General features: G+C 44.8%; 1 protein-coding gene and 1 pseudogene across 5 annotated transcripts in view; both read right to left on the reverse strand.

The window, feature by feature from the left end:
* Positions 1-10607, reverse strand: part of LOC130525990 (dynamin-1-like) — a 42438-nt pseudogene extending 31831 nt beyond the window's left edge.
* An 843-nt stretch (positions 10608-11450) lies between these two features.
* The window catches only part of LOC130526490 (disabled homolog 2-interacting protein-like), a 37106-nt gene continuing 30720 nt past the window's right edge, over positions 11451-17836 (reverse strand). For 2 of the 5 annotated variants that reach the window (XM_057034206.1, XM_057034204.1), the window contains exons 17-18: positions 13576-13663; positions 11451-13504 (exon numbers count right to left, since the gene is read on the reverse strand). In XM_057034206.1, the coding sequence (XP_056890186.1) occupies positions 13334-13504; positions 13576-13663 (259 nt within the window). In that variant the 3' untranslated portion in view covers positions 11451-13333. Of the gene's footprint in view, positions 13505-13575; positions 13698-13724; positions 14129-17836 lie in introns of those variants that run through there. The other 3 variants (XM_057034205.1, XR_008950759.1, XM_057034207.1) reach the window with 3 other exon arrangements.

Consider the following 17836-nt stretch of genomic DNA (forward strand, 5'->3'; position numbering starts at 1 on the left):
AGTCATTAAGCCCAGTGATCCGTGGCTTCTTGGGGACAGGGACGATGGTTGAAGTTTTGAGGCAGGCTGGCACCTGGCACGACTCCGGGGAGGAGTTGAAGATGTCTGTAAAGACAGGAGTCAGCTCCTCTGCGCAGTGCCTCAGGGTGGAAGGAGACACGCAGTCCGGGCCAGGGGCCTTGCGCGGGTTCAACCTGGCGAACTGCCTGCGCACATCCTGTTCACTGATGGTGAATGGAGGGGGGGGAGGAGGGGGGAACTGGTGGTAAGTGATGGGGGGGGGGGACTGATGGTGAGTGATGGTGAGTGGAGGGGGGGAGGAGGAGGGGACTGCCTATGATGGAGTGAGGTCCATGGGGGCAGTGACACTGGGGGGAGGGGAGGTGTTGGGCATGGCTGACGAGGTGTCAAAGCAGGCATAGTGGAGGGACAGACTCCTACAAAGGGCATTGTTGTCCTGACCCTTTGAAGCCTGAGGCCTGTAGTCGGTAATCTGCCTCAGGCCTCTCCACACAGAAGCAGAGTCGTTAGCAGTAAACTGCTGCTGAAGTTTCTCCGAATACACAGATTTAGCTCTCCTAGACCCAGCAGGGGGCTGATATACAACTACAAACAAAAGTGGCTTTTCTATCTTCCAGTTCAGATGGGTGATGCCAAGAGTCAGGCTTTCAAATGAACTGGAGCCATATTTTGGTCTAGGATTAATTAATAACTTGGAGTGATAGATTGCTGCCATTCCCCCTCCTCGACCAGTACCCCGAGGAATATGATCATTAAGATAGGTAGGAGGAGTAGATTCATTTCACCTTACATACTCCTCTTCTTGAAGCCTGGTCTTAGTAAGAAAAAAATAAATGAATGTGATGATCAGTTATCAGGTCATGCACTAACAGTGATTTACAGAGGTTTTAACAGGTCTGGCAGATCTAATGTGGAGAGATGTGGCCAATTGTGTCTTCAGACGAGTGTGTAACTCGGAGTTGGATGATGTTCTGTTTCTAACTGACCATAAATTTCTAAATATAAAATGAACTTATCAAAGTGTTTTTAAAGCATGGGCCCTTTTTAAATGTAATCCAATGAAAAGCTCTGACTCTCCATTCTGGTTCCTAAAAGAGTGTTGTGGTTCGGTTTTGAACGTGACTCGTTTCTCTCCTCCTCCCTTCATCTGCAGGAGCGACAGCCAGGGGCGGGCCGATCCCTGGGGAGCGCTGAGCCGCTGACGCACCTGCAGCTCGTTGCCTTGATTCGGCGGCTACTTAAACTCCCCTCTCTTTGCCTCCGGGGCCGGATTGTTCTGTTATGACAAGTCAAGGAGGCCTGGACCCAGATGCAGAGTATTAGATATGGCTCTTTATTGATAACAAAAAGGTGCAAGATAAAGGAATCAATCAAAGTAGCAATGGAAACAATTCTAGCAAGTAACAACAGAAAACCTACGAACTAAAAATCACCATAAAGGGAAAAAGAGTCTAGAAAAAGTACAAACGAAAACGCAGTGACGAGGCACTGGAACAAACTCACACGCTGGAAGTAACCACAGAAAACAGGAGGCGAAAAACTGGTAGTGATGGGCAAATGATATCGAGGCTTCGGAGCTTGTGTCACTCTTCCTGAAGCGGAGTGATTCGAAACACCAGTGTCACGTGACCGTCATCGCTGTTTCGCTTCGCGCTTCATTGCTTCAAAATGTTTCAAAGCCTTTCATTGGCTCATGTCGTTTCAATGCATTCTGAGACAGATTTGAGTGGTTTGATGGCATATCAGCTATATAAGATGCATTAATATGCTCCAAAATTGTTGGGTTGTGAGGAGATAGAGATTTGGAGAGTGAGAGTTAGAGTATTTTGGCAAGTTTCAGGGCGAGTACCACCAATAATCGACGTTCTAGAGGACAAATAACTTTTCTGCTTCTGTGAAAAATCATTCCAAATCAAACATAGGACAAATGGCAAACCATTATCTTTAAAGGTTTTCTTTAAAAACACTTCACACACACAAAAATAATGTTTCTGAATTCAAACGCCATGATCATTTGCAAAGTAGGAAGGATCTCTAATCCTGTTAGGGACTTTTAGTAGTTTTTAAATAAATCTCAAAGTGTTCAATGAACCCTTAATATAATTTGCATTTATTCTTTGGGTTAATCTTGAATGTGTTTTAGAGTAAGGGGGAGAGCATCTGCATGTTTTATTGTAAAGACGATATAATCATTATTTGGTATGAATGAACAAAACCCCTGGATGAGCACACAATTATTAGTGTCATGGGATTGAAACGGTGCCAGTGCTTCAGTCATGCTCTTTGGAGATTGCTATGGCTTCAGCTGTCCACCAGATGTCACCGTCACTGAAGTCTCGAAGCTTTGAATCTTTTTCGACACAATTGTTAGGAAAGCCTCAGTGCTTCATGAGGCTTCACTTGCCCACCCCTAAAAACTGTCGCTACTGCAGATGAAGGGAGGAGGAGAGAAACGAGTCACGTTCAAAACCGAACCACAACGAAGAGCCCTTAGTTCACAGAGCCAGGCTGGACATTTCCAACGCAGCTACGCCTGGACTGATGGCAGCACATTGCAAAGTACAGACCCTGGTTCACAGGCACATAGTGAACTCTGCCGGGCCAGAACTAATGGACGCCCAGACCGTGGGATCTCTATTGGGCTTCATCAGGATAGCCAAAAAAGTGCTACAACTATGGAGGAATAGGCTCAGCAGGAGCAAGATGAGCCTTCTTATGGACTACAGGCAAGGGACCCAACCAGATCGCAGCAATCCATTCCCTGAGGTCAACTTGAGTGTCCATTACAGAGATCTGGACAGTCCTCTCCTCAAGGTACCAAATACATTTAACCTGCACACAATGGTCAGGAAAACACTATACAAGAATTGAATGAAGGTGCTGAACAAGAGGGGACTGTGTGAAAGAACAACCAGCATGTGGACTGACAGGCTTACTGGAGGTTACTGCATAAGCCACCCCTAAATACTGGACTGCCGACCACCAGTGGAGACCCCTTCATGGAGTTGTTGCCTCAAATGCTTTTATCTTTGTGATGAATCCTGCTGTGTCAAGCCAGAGGCCATTCTCTTGCCTCTGTGAGAGTTTTCCATGCGTGCAGTGAGTGTGAGAGACTCATTGTTTTTTTTTTTAATGTTTCTAATCATTTTGATTAAACGTTTTCTATTAAAAAGTTTATTTATGGAGCAGGGTACAACAGAAATCACCAAAATAAGATGGTGATTTATATGTGGAGGAAACACAAAATAATTGCCAAAGCTGTTCAAGAAGCTGCCTCATTGTGGCGCTGCAATGTCCGGTGCAGGCTCAGAATGGGATTCAGCTTTCACAAAATGATGGACGACTTTCTCTTCGAACCACTTCTGTGACACCTGGTGTTACATAAACATTGTCTGCACTGTCATAGTCTGCGCTGTCAATGTGCATTTTGCACATTTTCTCCAAGAGTGAATGAACTGCAGACAGACAGACAGACAGACAGACAGACTTCAGGTATTTTAAAATGTGGTTTGTGATGCTGTGAAATTGTAAAGAAAGTATGTTTGTAAAAATCAAATCAAAATCTTCAATGGTGAAAACAATACTCAGCCAAAGGAAGGGTTAGCAAAGACATACTTCTTGTCTGAAATATTTTCCTTTACAAATGTAAATAAAATTGGCATTGTTGAATTCATAGTAAATATTATTTTCCTAAAATAAAACTTCAAAGTTGCCTCCGTAGTTTTTACTTTGTTGAAGTTATTTGCTATTTTTTGCTGATGGTAATGTTCTCTGCCCTAAAAGGGCTTTAGGATTTGAGGGTCTCAGCTGTGAGGCTTATAAAAGGACTTATTGAGACATCACAAATTTGCACAATAATGTTAAAACAATGTCAAATGCCTCAAGTACTTTGAAAAGAATAATACTAAGTGCACTTTTGAAGACATACATTTTCTATCTAAGCCTGGACCCCCAACACAAATTTGAAAACAATCAAGCTTCATAATAACTCGGTACGCAGTGCACTGACCTTGAGGATCAACCTCCTTGGCAATCTTCAGAGCATCAGAGTTGGCGAGGTCAGAGTTTGCAAGGGAAACAGCCAATAGGAGGCAGTTGTCTTTGGTGACAAACTGCATGATTATTTCTCTGATCTGGTGCTCAATGTCGGGGGGCTGATCCCCCACTGGGACCTCCGTCATTCCAGGGAGATCCACCAGAGTCAAGTTCAACACTGTCAAGACAAAAAGTCTGTTTTAAAAAGGCCCACCTTCACTTCAATTCAACTTTATTTACTTAGGATCTGTTAAAGATTCTGGGAAGTAAAGCAGCTCTGAGAACACAGCATGGCCTACTTCATTGATGCACACATGTGTGTATGTGTGTATCTTTTACCATTAGGGGAGTAGACTCTCAGGTTTATTGGGACCGGGCTGATTCCTTTATTCTGTCCAGTTACTCGTTCTGTTTCAGCTTCGATCTCCTGACGAACCTTATCAAAGTCTGTGAACTTCCTCCCTTTACAGTGCAAGAACTCTGCATACTCTGCTGAGAGGATAATGAATCAGTTACAGGGTCCAGAATGTGACATCATAGCACATGCACTCCTGATAGCTGACACTCACCTGTTGGACAGTTGATGAGCTGCAGCACTAGGGGTCGTCGAGTGATGATGCCTGAACCACGGGGCAGGAAGTCCCTAAAAGCCATTGAGGACAGAGGAAGTTATGTAAAAATCTTGTGGTCCTGGAGGTCTCAATGTTTTTAGCTTCTCATATTTGTGGTGTCATTTTTGTCAGCTGATCATTGAAGAACAGAAGCTGAGAAACTCTCAAAACCACTGAAGAAGAACGATCTGTGGTGATGTCATCAGTTACAATTGTACACAGTAACAATTGTCATGACAACATGTTGAGGTGAAGTGCATGTGTGGAGGATGAAGATGGGACTTTTGGAGGAGAGAAAAGGAAGGATGAGCTGCTACATAGATTCCAGCTTCGTGTTATTTTCCAATGTTGTCTATTCCTGTTGAACACGGCGACATCTGCATTGTTACTGGTAAGGTGAGATGTGATTTCCTCTTCTCACCACTTCTTTCACTGTGCTGGTGACGGTCCACTTCTTAATCAATTATACTTCCTAAAGCTAAGTAAATGTATGTTCCATTAATTTGTGCACCAGTTGAATCATTCCACTTCAGTTAGCATCAGTTAGGTGTTGTGAGGGTTCAGACGGAGCAGCTTCGGAACACAACTGGAAAAGAATCAGCAGGCAAATGAAAATGAGATGCAGATGTTAAAATGAGATGCAGATGCTGCTCCTTCTCCTGCCATGACCTTCAGCTCCTCTTCTCCTCCACCACTCTTTACGAAGCGGTTCTACAAAATTCTAACGCACACATCCGATGCGGCTTTTCACAATAAAGCTCCAGTCTGACGGCCCGATTAACTCTTGTTCTCAGCTGTTAGACCTTCTATAGACAGAATTCTATCCAGAATCAGAATTCAGCACTATTATCTCAGTTTTTCCCCAAAAACTGGACCAACTGGGGCTGAAAGACTCACTGTGCAATTGGCTGTTGAAATTCCTGACCAGCAGACCATAGGTAGAACTTCAGAACAATGCGCATTAAGCTATCAAAACTAGACAAATACATCCAGCATCATCACACTGACCATGTGTGTCCCGAGGATGTGTTCAAAGCCCTGCTGACCCATGACTGTACTCAATCATACTCATTCTCAAGTCAGATGACAACTCTGGTGGGTATCATCAACGGGGATGAGTGACAATACAGGAGCGAGGCGAGCCACCTGGCCTTGTAGCGCAGACAACAATGTCTCTCTGAACATTGAGAATATGACCCCAGCATGCTCCTCTAACTATCAATTGTTCATCAGTGGAGAGGGTGGGCACCAGGTTCCTGGGTGTGGACGTCACAGAGGACCTCTCCTGGCCTGCCAACAACATATCACTATGCTAGGAAGACTCAGCAGCGCCTCTACAACCTCCAAAAACTGGGGAGAACTTGCCCAACTCACTGCTACCACAACCTGCCATGGAGGAGACTGTGTCCAGGACAGCAGGCTCAGTCAGACTCAACCAATAAAAAGGAATTTTTAGCATTTTTTTCCGGGATCATGAAACTTCTGACAGATGCAACAGAGAACCTTTTTTTGATGAAAAAATTGCTTTATTAAATGTTTTCACTACAGCGGAATGACTTGAGAATGTGCCATCACGTCTTGGCTTGAAAATGTCAAGGGACACTAATTATTTTAGGTAATAAGTAATTATTATTGTATTATTGACATTAATATTTCATTTTATTATATAAAGTTAATTATCGGGTAAAAATTGCATTTTCATAAAATGACCGCTGAATGTATTTCTGATGGGTTAAAATAATTAAATGGACCTGGCCACTTTGCCCGGCGACCGGTTCGTAATTATTATGCGACACCATGACGTCACTTTACGTGCGCCGTAAATGACGCCGTTGTCCGAATACTAACTTTAAATTGAGTGCACTACGTAGTTCACTCAATCCATGTCCCCCATGTAGTGAGTAGTGAATAGGGAATGAGTGTGTGGTTTCGGAAACAGCCACTGTGTCCGAAACTCGGCACCCTAACTCGGTTTGATATAGGACATTTTTGGGAAATAAGAAATCAATGTGTAGTTTACAATTGTTTTCAGTAGGGGTCCAATATGATCATCTTTACATATTACAACATAAATGTGTTTTTGGATCGCAATACTCTCACATGTGTCACTGACGATCCGCGTGTTCTCTGAATGAAGACTTTAAGAAGAAAAATGCCAATTTCAAAATGTATTGAGCAAATAGAACCAATTCAAGATAAAAATATTACAGAGCTCTGGGCCAATTCAAAACCCTACAATAACAAAGTCAATTGTCAGGGCATGAAGTCTGACAACCTAACTATCCCTTGACCCATTCTTTTATAGAAACACATAGGCAAATTATTGATGCTAATCCAGTCCGATGTTGTCTTCTGATTGGATGAGCTCGTCTTCTTGTTCCAGTTCCAATGGATGCTGGCACAGTTCTTGTTCTCCGTTGTTTCCCAGATAGCCAGGTCAAAGTTCACATTCTTCTTGCAGAGGAACTTAACACCACTAAACTATGCTGTCCACTTTTACGATGGATGTTTAACACTTCCAATCTGACTGTCTCTCCTGATTACAATTATCTAAATAGCCATGTCAAGGGAGGGTCAACTGACTACCGTATTTTCACGACTATAAGGCGCACCTAAAACACTGAGATTTTCTCAAAAATCGACAGTGCGCCTTATAATATGGTATGCCTTGTGTGTGGACTGAGTTCCAAAATCTGCTGTGTGCCTTTGGTGGGTGCACTACGGTAAACGCTCCGCCCATCAATTAGTGGCACACCTATGCGTAAGGACCCCCTAAAATGGCACCGGTCAAGCGACATGCGTATGAGGCTCACTTTAAACTGCTGAAAATGGCAATCGAGCAGCTGCAAGACATTTTAATGTAAATGAGTCCATGGTCAGAAAGTGGAGAAAACAAGAAAGTGAACTGAGCCAAGTGAGGAAGATGAAGCTGAGTTTCCACGGGAACAAAGCAAGGTGGCCCGAGCTGGAAGACCGAGTGGAACAGTTGGTTGTGGAACAGCGAACAACTGGAAGGGGTGTCTCTACTGTCACCATTCGACAAAAGGCCAAAGCGATTGCTGAAGAAATGGACATTGAGCATTTCCAAGGAGGTCCGTCTTGGTGTTTTTGCTTTATGAGGAGGCGGCATCTCTCTATATGCACAAGGGCAACTGTTGCGTAGCGGCTGCCCGCAGATTACCAGGGGAGGGTGGCCATTTTCCGCACCTACTGCCGCGAAGATAACCGCGCCCAGCCACATCTATGAGGCAGCAGCGGGCAAGTTATGCTACCATATGCGGGTGGATTGTAGACGCATGGGCTATGATACCATCTTCATGTATTGTAAGAGCTTTCACAAAAGCCGGCATCAACGCTGAAGCAGAACTGGTCAGTGAGTCTGATTCAGATGATGAAGAGCAATTTGGGATGTTGGACACTGAAATAGCGTAGCTGTTTAATTTAGATACAGAAGATGAAAACTTTGGTTTTGTGGTGGAACAATAAATATTTTGTTCAATAAATGTGTCGAAACTCACCGTTTTACTTCGTCATTTTTTACTGTATGTTTTAGCATGCGCTTAAAAATACGATGCGCCTTATTTATGTGTTAAATACAGATATAGCATCCGTAACTGAGACTGTGCCTTTTATTACAGTGCGCCTTATGGTAGTGAAAATATTGTTGTGGTTCTTGAACGCAACTCATTTCTTCCCTCCTCCCTTCACCTGCAGGAGCGACTGCCAGGGGCGGGCCGATCCCCGGAGCGCTGAGCCGCTGACGCACCTGCAGCTCGTTGCGTTAATTCGGCAGCTACTTAAACTCCCCTCGTTGCCTCCTGGGCCGGATTGTTGTTTCGCCACTGCATCTAGCTCCCATCCGTTGTGATTTCTAGTTTTTTTTTTTTTTTTTTATTTAAAAAAAAAAAAAAAAATTTCTTCTAGTTTTATTTAATTTTACTATTTAAAGTTAATTCTAGCGTATGTGGCGGGGCCCAGAATATCTCTTTTCTAAGTCGACAACGCCACCCCAGGAATTCCACCTGGAGAATTATCAAGGCCGCACAAGTGTTTTCTAATGAGGATGAGAGACTGGTCCAATGTGCAAAATTAATACCTTTATTTCCGGATATCCGCTAACAACAATTGCTAAAATACTCACACACCCATTCACACACACTCAATGTGCAGATATTAAATTCATATTCAAGGTTTTACAATTATCTTTAAAACACCTGCACCCCACAGGGTAGGATCGGCACCACTTAGAAAATAACAAAACGTACACAATAACAGAACCCAAATAAACATACAAAAATAACCCACACAGCACACAAATAACACTTAATCAAATCCAAATAACATGCAAAAATAACCCACACGAGCAAAAAGCACACTTAGTCAACCCCAAATAAACATGCAAAATAACCCCCGCAACAAAACATTAAACCCAAAATAAAGGCAATCCTAGTCCTCCTAGAGGCGCAGTTCACTCACACACTCGCACTTTAGATTGGACCCCACACGATGATACCTCGCAGAGGTAGATAGGAGTGACAGTCGGGAGCATACGCGATAAACGCGATGCGGAGGGCAAAACAGCAGCCGGCCAACGGCAACGGGAGGAAAGCGCACTAGAGCCGGCACCTGTAACAATTTCTGTTAAGAGAGAAAGCAATTTTAGGTTGCTGACAATTCCCCATATGGTGAGGCTAAAAGCAGCCGCTACGTACCGTCAGGTAAGGGAAAGAAATCTCTAAAATGGGGACGCACACCAAGCCACCACAGCGTTCCTGCTAGCAGGGCCAAACAGCCGACGAACCAAAGACACCCACGGCTCCCCAGCTCTGATGACAGCAGACTCAGGTGCGCATGGAATAGCACAGCCCGACCGCACAGCAATCAAATGAGGAGGACCAAGTAAACTGTGGCGTGGCACCCAAAAGCTCGACAACAAGAGCAGCCAGTGCAGCACAGTCTCCTTTTAAGGGGAACGCCACAGCTGCAACTGCCCGAACAATTAAGGTGATCGGCAGCGCATGAACTCCATGCTGCCACACTTAAAATATTGCATTTCCAAAAAACGACCACTGAATGTATTGGGGTGTGTTTCAGATGGGTTAAAAATAATTAAATGGATCTGGCCACTTTTACTGGCGACCGGTTCGTAATTATTATGCGGCACCAATTATTAGGCTCACGTCATTTTACGTGCGCCGTATTGTCCGAACGATCATTTTAAATTCAGTGCACTACATAGTTCACTCAATCCATGTCCCCCATGTAGTGAGTAGTAAGGATGGGCAGATCGATCCCGTGGTATCGATATATCGATACTCACAAGCTACTCATTTGGTATCGATGTTCTTTTATAAATATCGATACTAACTAAAAAAAAAATAATTGGGGTGTATGCATCACTTTCCGCCGTTTTAGATTAGTTACTTAAATTAATATGTGCCAAGACACCCCTATACCTGGCGGCGTACTGAGCTGGCCCATGTCACGTGACAGGAGATAGGGAATGAGCATCAACCTGCAACATAGCCTGCGCCAAGCCGACACAGTCAGCAAAAGGCAGAGCCGGAGGAAATAATCAGCCAGAGACGCAATCGTGTTAAAGCAGAAAATGTGAATATGATACGATTTCTGAAAAGCAATCTGAGACTTCAGTAAAGTGTGATAACATACCTCAAGTGCACTAAAGGTGTGATGGTGTCAGACATTGTTCTAATTATGTTTTTATGGAACAACTGTCTTATGCAGGTTTAAAGGATAAGGAAATCCTAGTAATCAATTGACCATAATAAATTGTATATAAGTGGTCTGTATTTGTCTTAAATGTAATAATATTTTGACTGACAAAAATTGCCAGTAAGAAATGAACGGTATCGATATCGATGAAAATACAAGAAAAAGTATCGGTATCGTATCGAATCCCAAAAGTGTGGTATTGCCCATCCTTAGTGAGTAGTGAATAGGGAACGAGTGTGTGGTTTCGGACACAGCGACAGACAAGAAACAGAAGGGGAGGGGAAGAAGGAAACACTCGGGAACTCCTAACTCATTATTCTTTACTTTGAGTTTATTGTAGCCTTTTTGGTGTCTCCTGTCATGTCCTGGTGGATTCTACTATCAAAGTGAAGACATTTGGCCTTGTCCTCACACCTTCACGATCAGACTTGGTTTTATGGGTTGGGGTTAGAGAATGTTTTAAATCTATGAAAATCCACGCAAAGATGTATGTACAGGGATGTGTGTTTGAAAAATCCAAACCACCGGGGGGCGACACAACTGAAGGGTGACGTGATGAACTAGGAGGATGTGCTGATTGTCTCCCATTTCAAGTTTGTGGGATGGTTTGTGTGGTTGTTTGCTGGGGTTCTCTGCAAAGCAAATTTCCCCTTTTTTGTTTTTTCCTAACCCTCAGTGATAGCACAATTATGTTATCATATGTCATCACATGTTATGTTAATGACATATTTCTAAATCTGGCAGGAGGTCTAAAGTTCAACCTGACCAAGTCTTACTTAAGGGGCAGGAGAGTTCAAAATCACAGAAAGAGATTTCCACTCCAAATTTTACTAAAGTTAATTGTTTATTTTGAGCTTTTGGAAATTTTAGTTCATTTTGGAACTGGCATTTTCTGAGTCCACAGTTCCCAGGATGCATTAAAAGATAAAGGTTTTCCAAGTTTAGACCATCACAAACCAATTCAACCAGTCTGTCACTGGTCTGAGGAAAGCGCCAGAGAGATGAATTAGAAACCTAAAATAGAAAGAAAAAAAACTTGAAAAGACCTAATATGCTACAGAACAGAAGTTTATTAAATTATTTATGGGTGAAACTGGAATTTCACAGAGAGATTAAAAACAAGAGAAACAGAGTCCAGAGGGAACAAGCAGCAATGATTAAACAGCATTTACAAGGGGAAATGATCAAAATAAAAACAATTAATATCATTTGTACTGCAGAGGTGAAAGTTGTTGACCTGGGTGTCAGATTAGACATAATATATGTAAAATAGGCTCAGAGGTGGGTGAGAACACAGCATAGGAACTCTTGGGAGAACCTGACTCAGAGAGCTTGTCTACCTCTATTGATATCTTGCCAAGTGACTATTGAAACAGTAATGTTTATTGACAGTTTATGTAAACAAAATTTGATCAGCCACCTTCAAAATTGAGTCATTTTAGGGTGATGAAGATAAATGTTTACCTAGTATCCACACGGACCTCTCAGCAAGGGGAACCAATAGGACTGCTGCCTCCCACAACAGCTTTTTTGATGCCCCTGCTTATTATAAGATCACACCAAGTTATTTTTTTGTGTTTGACAGTGTAGCTTTATAGATTTTATAGAGTTTGAGACACGTTGGCAAACCAGCTGATGGGAACACCAAGTAGATACAGCCTGGACACGTGATCAGGAACGAACCCAAGATCATCCGATGCTCTGGGTCTCAGATCATCACACATCCTCACTTGGGTGACCCAGCCAGGGTAGAACACTTCCTTTTACCATTAGAAATATTTGGATCAACGTGACTAACAAAGTCGACCTGAAGTGTTGACTAAAGTGTTGATCACTTTACAAAGAATTACACTTTGAAAACTTCAGAAGTTTGAGGCATCAAATGAAGACTGACTTTAAATATGTTGTGGATTTTGTCCAGCACTTATCACAACAGGCAGCTAACTGGGTCTAAAAAGAACTGTTTCCAAAAGCTTTAAATTCTTTCATATTTGCACCATACAAAATGTTGGGCAAGCCAATAAAATAGTTGCTGTCATGGTAACAGCGCTGATGCCTTAGTCCACACAGCTTCACCGACACTTCAGGATGGTTCGTTCCTGCTGTGGATTCTGAGCTCAAGGTCACCACTGTACGAAAACCAAACATTTTCAGCACACGTGATAGAAAAAACTGCTTTCTTGTATTTTTAATCATAAATTTGATACAGTTCAACATAAAGTCAGACACAGTAGCATCAGCCACAGTCCTAATATTAGCTCTATCATACATGAACATCTGTTATTCATCGTCTCAACTAGAAAGTTTACTTCAGTCTTTGTTAGCAGTTAGCATTTAGCAGTAAATCCAGCAGCTTTGGGCTGTCACGTGTAGATGTGGAGGGGAAACCATCTTCGAGCTCTCCCACGGATCAGAAACTCTGTGCTTCAATCAAAAAGCACAACTTTAGAAACCAGTGCCAATACAGCAAGAATCAGAATGAAGTGCATTTCAGGAACCAATGGGTGATGTCAGGTCTAACATTATAGAGACAGAGCAGAACCTGGAGCCACAGACAGGCCAACAGTCCAGAACCATATTAGCTGAGTGAGGATTAGAACCCAAATGAAAATGACTCTTGGACAGGTAAAGTCAATGTATAGAAGAGCCGTTCAGGTGAAGTTCTTCCTGGCAGGTTATTATGATGATGAACACATGACCAGTCAATGGGAAGCATCAAGGAGAAACAGGATATGATATCAGGAGTTCAAAGAGGAAACATGCAACTAAAAAGTGGCATGAAGGTCAACAGGTGGTTTCACATCCATCATGGAGGAGGCAGATGTTGACCACAGCTCTGGGGAGGCTACAACAGTTTTAATGGTTAAACCATGTTGGATACTTATTGATTACCATAATTCACACTTCTTCATCCTTTCGCGGAAAGTTGGAGCTCAGCTGTTGTCGGTGTTACGGAACTCTCCGTTTTCAGTGATCTGCAGGGAAGAGGTGTTGCTAGGAGACAAGCCGTTTCGCTGCGACGTGACTGTGTAACGCTCCTTCAGCTGAGTCAGTGCTGCCATCAGACGACTGTTTGCTGCATCAAGACTTGTGATCCTCTTCTCCTGAAAGACAGAAGATAAGTGGTTCTAGGGGACCTTTCTCAATAAAACCCTACATTTTACAGTGAAAGTACCTGAGCCTCTATGATCTTCTGTTTGGAGTCCACCACGGCCTGCATGTCAGAATGGTCCTTCTTTAGCTCTTCTTCTACTGCCATTAACCTGCATGACAGGTCACATGGTCAGAGACTAGCGACTGAGGAAACCAGGGGGAGAGGAGAGAGATAGAGAGAGAGGTTTTTTTGGATTTTTCAAAAACTCAATTTAATTTGTCATTACAAAAAACAAAAACATTATCCAAACAAGAAGAAAACAGAAAACACACATTCAGTTGAGGAGGCCTCCAAAGACCAGCTCCTCCTCCTCCACCAGACATAGTTCATCATTCAGGCACCATGTGCTCTTTAACTCTTCAATACTGTTCGTTGCTCGGTAAAAATTAAACTCCGTTTTTATCCGAGCTTTGACCATCCTAGCGAAGATGGTCTGATCTGGTCTGGTCTGGTCTGAAGATCACAGTCCAGAGACCCGCCTATCTTGTTCCTCCTGCTCACGTAGATGGCTGGTTTCGCCTGACATATAAAGAAGTTCAGCAGCTGGCATTTAGCTTTCCCTCTCCTGTGGTATCTGAAACCCAGATATATAAAGATAGTTTGTGAAAAAGCTTCACCAAGCAGGGAGAACATCTGATTCAGCAGCAGGAACAGCACAGAGAGGCGGTTTTTACTCGGAGAAACAGTGGCACACCGTCTCTCTATGGTCACAGAACACTCGGCACCGATGTTTGGGTTGATATGCGATAAGAACCCATTGACTGCGATGGCCCCATGAAGGATTCTCCATTGTAGATCCCCACCCCTCCCGGTTAGAGGTAACTTGTACAGGGACCTCCACTCTGGCCTCTGGGTCTCTGTGAGGGCCAGTTGCGTCCTCCATTTGGTGTTGATACGGCCTGCCAAGCTGCGTTGGTTTAGAACCTTGACCAGTGTGTTGTACATAAGCTTCCCCAACGAGGAACTTAAATCGACAGGCTGCACCTTTCTCAAGAGCGGTTGCGAGCCAGGAACATTCTCCAACACTGGCGTTAACCTCACTTCTGGAAAGGGGTCATCATGATTGGCTGGTTTCCATCCTTTACAGAACTCGCTCACCAGCTCCAGCTCACTGGCCGCCAGTTGGTGTCTCCATCCACCCAGCATCTGGTTCAGGACCCTCACTGACCTGCACCTGTGTGCCGAGCCAGCGCTACTGCATTGTCCAACCGGGGGCCACACACGTTGACCAACTGCCTCAGTGTGAATACACCTGCCTTTTGCATTTTCTGGGCCAGTTGTGGTCCTGCCTCATACCTGAAACGGGCCCCATAGACCATCGGCTCCTCCAGAAGCCAGAAAATGGAGTTGCAAGTGGTCCGTCTCCCCTGTGTAAACAACTTCCATACCTGAAAAAGTCTGTTGTAATACCCTGGGAGTTCATCCAATCTGACCCCTGTTAGGTCCATTTAAATTAGGGTTGCTGCCAACCTCATTCCACCACATCGCCTCAGCACAGCTTGAGCCACAGGTCTCCAGACCAGATCCAATGGACCACACAGCAGCCTTTGGACAAACTAGAGCCTGAAAGTCGCTCCTCTGCTCTCCAGGTGGACCAAGCCAAGTCCTCCTTCCTCCCTCTGCAGAAAAAGGACACTCTGTGGTATCCAGTGCAGACGATCCCAGAAGAAATCCACCATAACCGCCTGTATCCTGGACAGGAGGAATTCTTGGTCATAAAGGCTTCATCACCAAGGTGGATGCCCAAGTACCTCAACCCCCTCTGCCCTCCAGGAGAGCCCCCCCGGTAATGTTAGCTGCTTACACCATTCTCCCAATGCCAAGGCTTCAATTTTGGCCCAATTAACCTTTGCCGATGACAGTTTGTTAAACCTAGTAACAGTTTCAGAGAGGTTAGTGATGTCGTTCTGACTACTGATGAAAACAATGTCATTGGCGTAGGCAGACGCAACATAACGCCTCAGACAACCTGGAATGATGAAACCCGATAGCTCTGCTCTCAGTCTCTGGAGGAGGGGCTCAATAAACAGAGTGCAGAGCATCCCTGACATTGAGCAGCCCTGCCTGATTCCCCTCCGGACAATGAAGGGAGCACTTAGGCCACCGTTGATCTTCAGCACACTCTCAATGCCACAGTACAAGGCCTGGATCCTGGCTATGAAACCTGGGCTGAATCCGAAGGCCTGCAGCGTCCGCCACAGGTACTGGTGTTCCACCCTGTGAAAAGCCTTTTCTTGGTCCAGAGAAATCAGACCAAGCCCACGACCCAATGAACCAGAGAGGTCCAAAATGTCTCAAATTAAAGCTATGTTGTCAGAGATTAACCTGCTGGGCACACAATACGTCTGGTCCACATGGATCACCCTCTCCATCACCTTTCTCAGCTGAGTTGCCAACACCTTGGACAGCAGCTTGTAGTCGGTGCATAGTAAGGACACCAGGTGCCAGTTCTTTACGTCCTGTAGGTCCCTTTTCTTTGGGAGGAGGGTAAGGACGGCTCTCCTGCAGCTCAGTGGCAGCCGACCATGGCTCAGACTGTCCCTGAGGACGCACAGCAGGTCCTCGCCGAGAACAGGCCAGAAAAACAGGCCCTGTAAAACTCCGCTGGAAGCCTATCAATGCCTGAGGCTTTCCCACCAGCCAGGCCATGCAACGCTCTTGTCAGTTCCTCAGCGGACAGAGGAGCATCAAGCTCTCCGTTGTTGTCTTCACCCACCTGGGGTAGACTGCTCAGGAAGGACTGCTCCACCTTAGGCTCTTCCCGGCATTCCTCCCTGTACAGATCCCTGTAGTATATGACCGCCCGCTGGCGAATCTCAATAGGCGAATCTTAACCTCAAGCACGTGTCCATTGTTGGCAAGCGAGGCAGAGAGCGTTACCAGCTGAGAACCTGGCCGTGGCTATTTCACACACATTCTCTCGCCGCTGCCTCGCACTTCCTTCAGGCGATGACCTTTGCAGCAATATTTCCGCAGACGTGCTGTTAATAGACAGACCTTGACTTCCTGCTGGTAACGTATTGCGTCACTTCCTGTCTTCTCAATCGTTCGTTGGTTGCATTGTGCACGGGGTGTTGTATTCACTTAATATTGAACACTTTGAACACTTTGTGTGTTGTATTCACTTTAATTAAAATTTGAACACTTGGGACATTCTAGTCGCCTGATAACAACAGTGAGAAATAACCCATATTAAACAAATACAGGGCTTCGCCGATTATTAGCGCTAGCATGGCCTCACCGTCTGTTTCACCCGGTGTCTTTGTCTGTTCAGTGTGTGAAATGTTTAGTTACTCCTCTGCCTCCCTTAGTGAAGGGAATAGGTGCAGAAAGTGTAGTTTATTTATGGCTATGGAGGTGAGACTTAGCGAGCTTGAGACGCGGTTCCGCAGCTTGGAGTTAGCTGGAGTTGCGTCAGGTAGCCAGGATAAGCTAGCTGCTGCGGAGCCGCCTAGCATAGCTACGGCTAGCGGTCCCCCGGCAGCAGCCGAGTAGCCGGCTAGCCAGGTCGGCTGGGTGACGGTTCGTAGGAAGCGTAGCCCAAAACAAAGGCCCACGGTGCACCACCACCCGCTTCCCGTGGCTAACCGCTTTTCCCCACTCTGCGACACACCCGCTGAGAAACCGACCCTGGTAATTGGCAACTCTGTTTTGCGCTACATGAAGCCGACTCCAGCGACCATAGTCAAGTGCATTCCGGGGGCCAGAGCGGCGACATAGAAGCAAATGTATGGCTGCTGGTGAGACGTAAACGTAAATTTGGTTAAGTTATTATTCACGTCGGAGCCAACGACACCCGTCTTCGTCAGTCGGAGGTCACTAAAATTAACTTGGAGTCGGTGTGTAACTACGCAAAAACGATGTTGGACTCCATAGCATTCTCTGGTCCCCTCCCCAATCTGGTCAGCGATGAGATGTTTAGCCGCATGTCGTCGCTTCGTCGCTGGCTGTCACGGTGGTGCCCCGAAAACCAGGTGGCCTTTATAGACAATTGGAGCACTTTTGGGGGGAAATCTGGTCTGATTAGGAGAGACGGTGTCCATCCCACACGGCATGGTGCCTCTCTCATTTCTAGTAATCTGGCTAATTTTATTAGACCCAAAGTGACCTGACAATCCAGGGTCCAGACCAGGATGCAGAGTTGTAGTCTTACACACCTCTCTGCTGCTTCCTTAGAACCCTCATCTGCCAACAATAACATATTTAACACTATAGAGGTAGTCTCTGTTCCACGGTTAAAAGTTTACCAAGCACAGAGCAGGGGAGCGGTCAATCACCATAA

The sequence above is a fragment of the Takifugu flavidus genome, chromosome 5 (genome assembly GCF_003711565.1).
Source record: "Takifugu flavidus isolate HTHZ2018 chromosome 5, ASM371156v2, whole genome shotgun sequence".
NCBI lineage: Eukaryota > Metazoa > Chordata > Actinopteri > Tetraodontiformes > Tetraodontidae > Takifugu > Takifugu flavidus.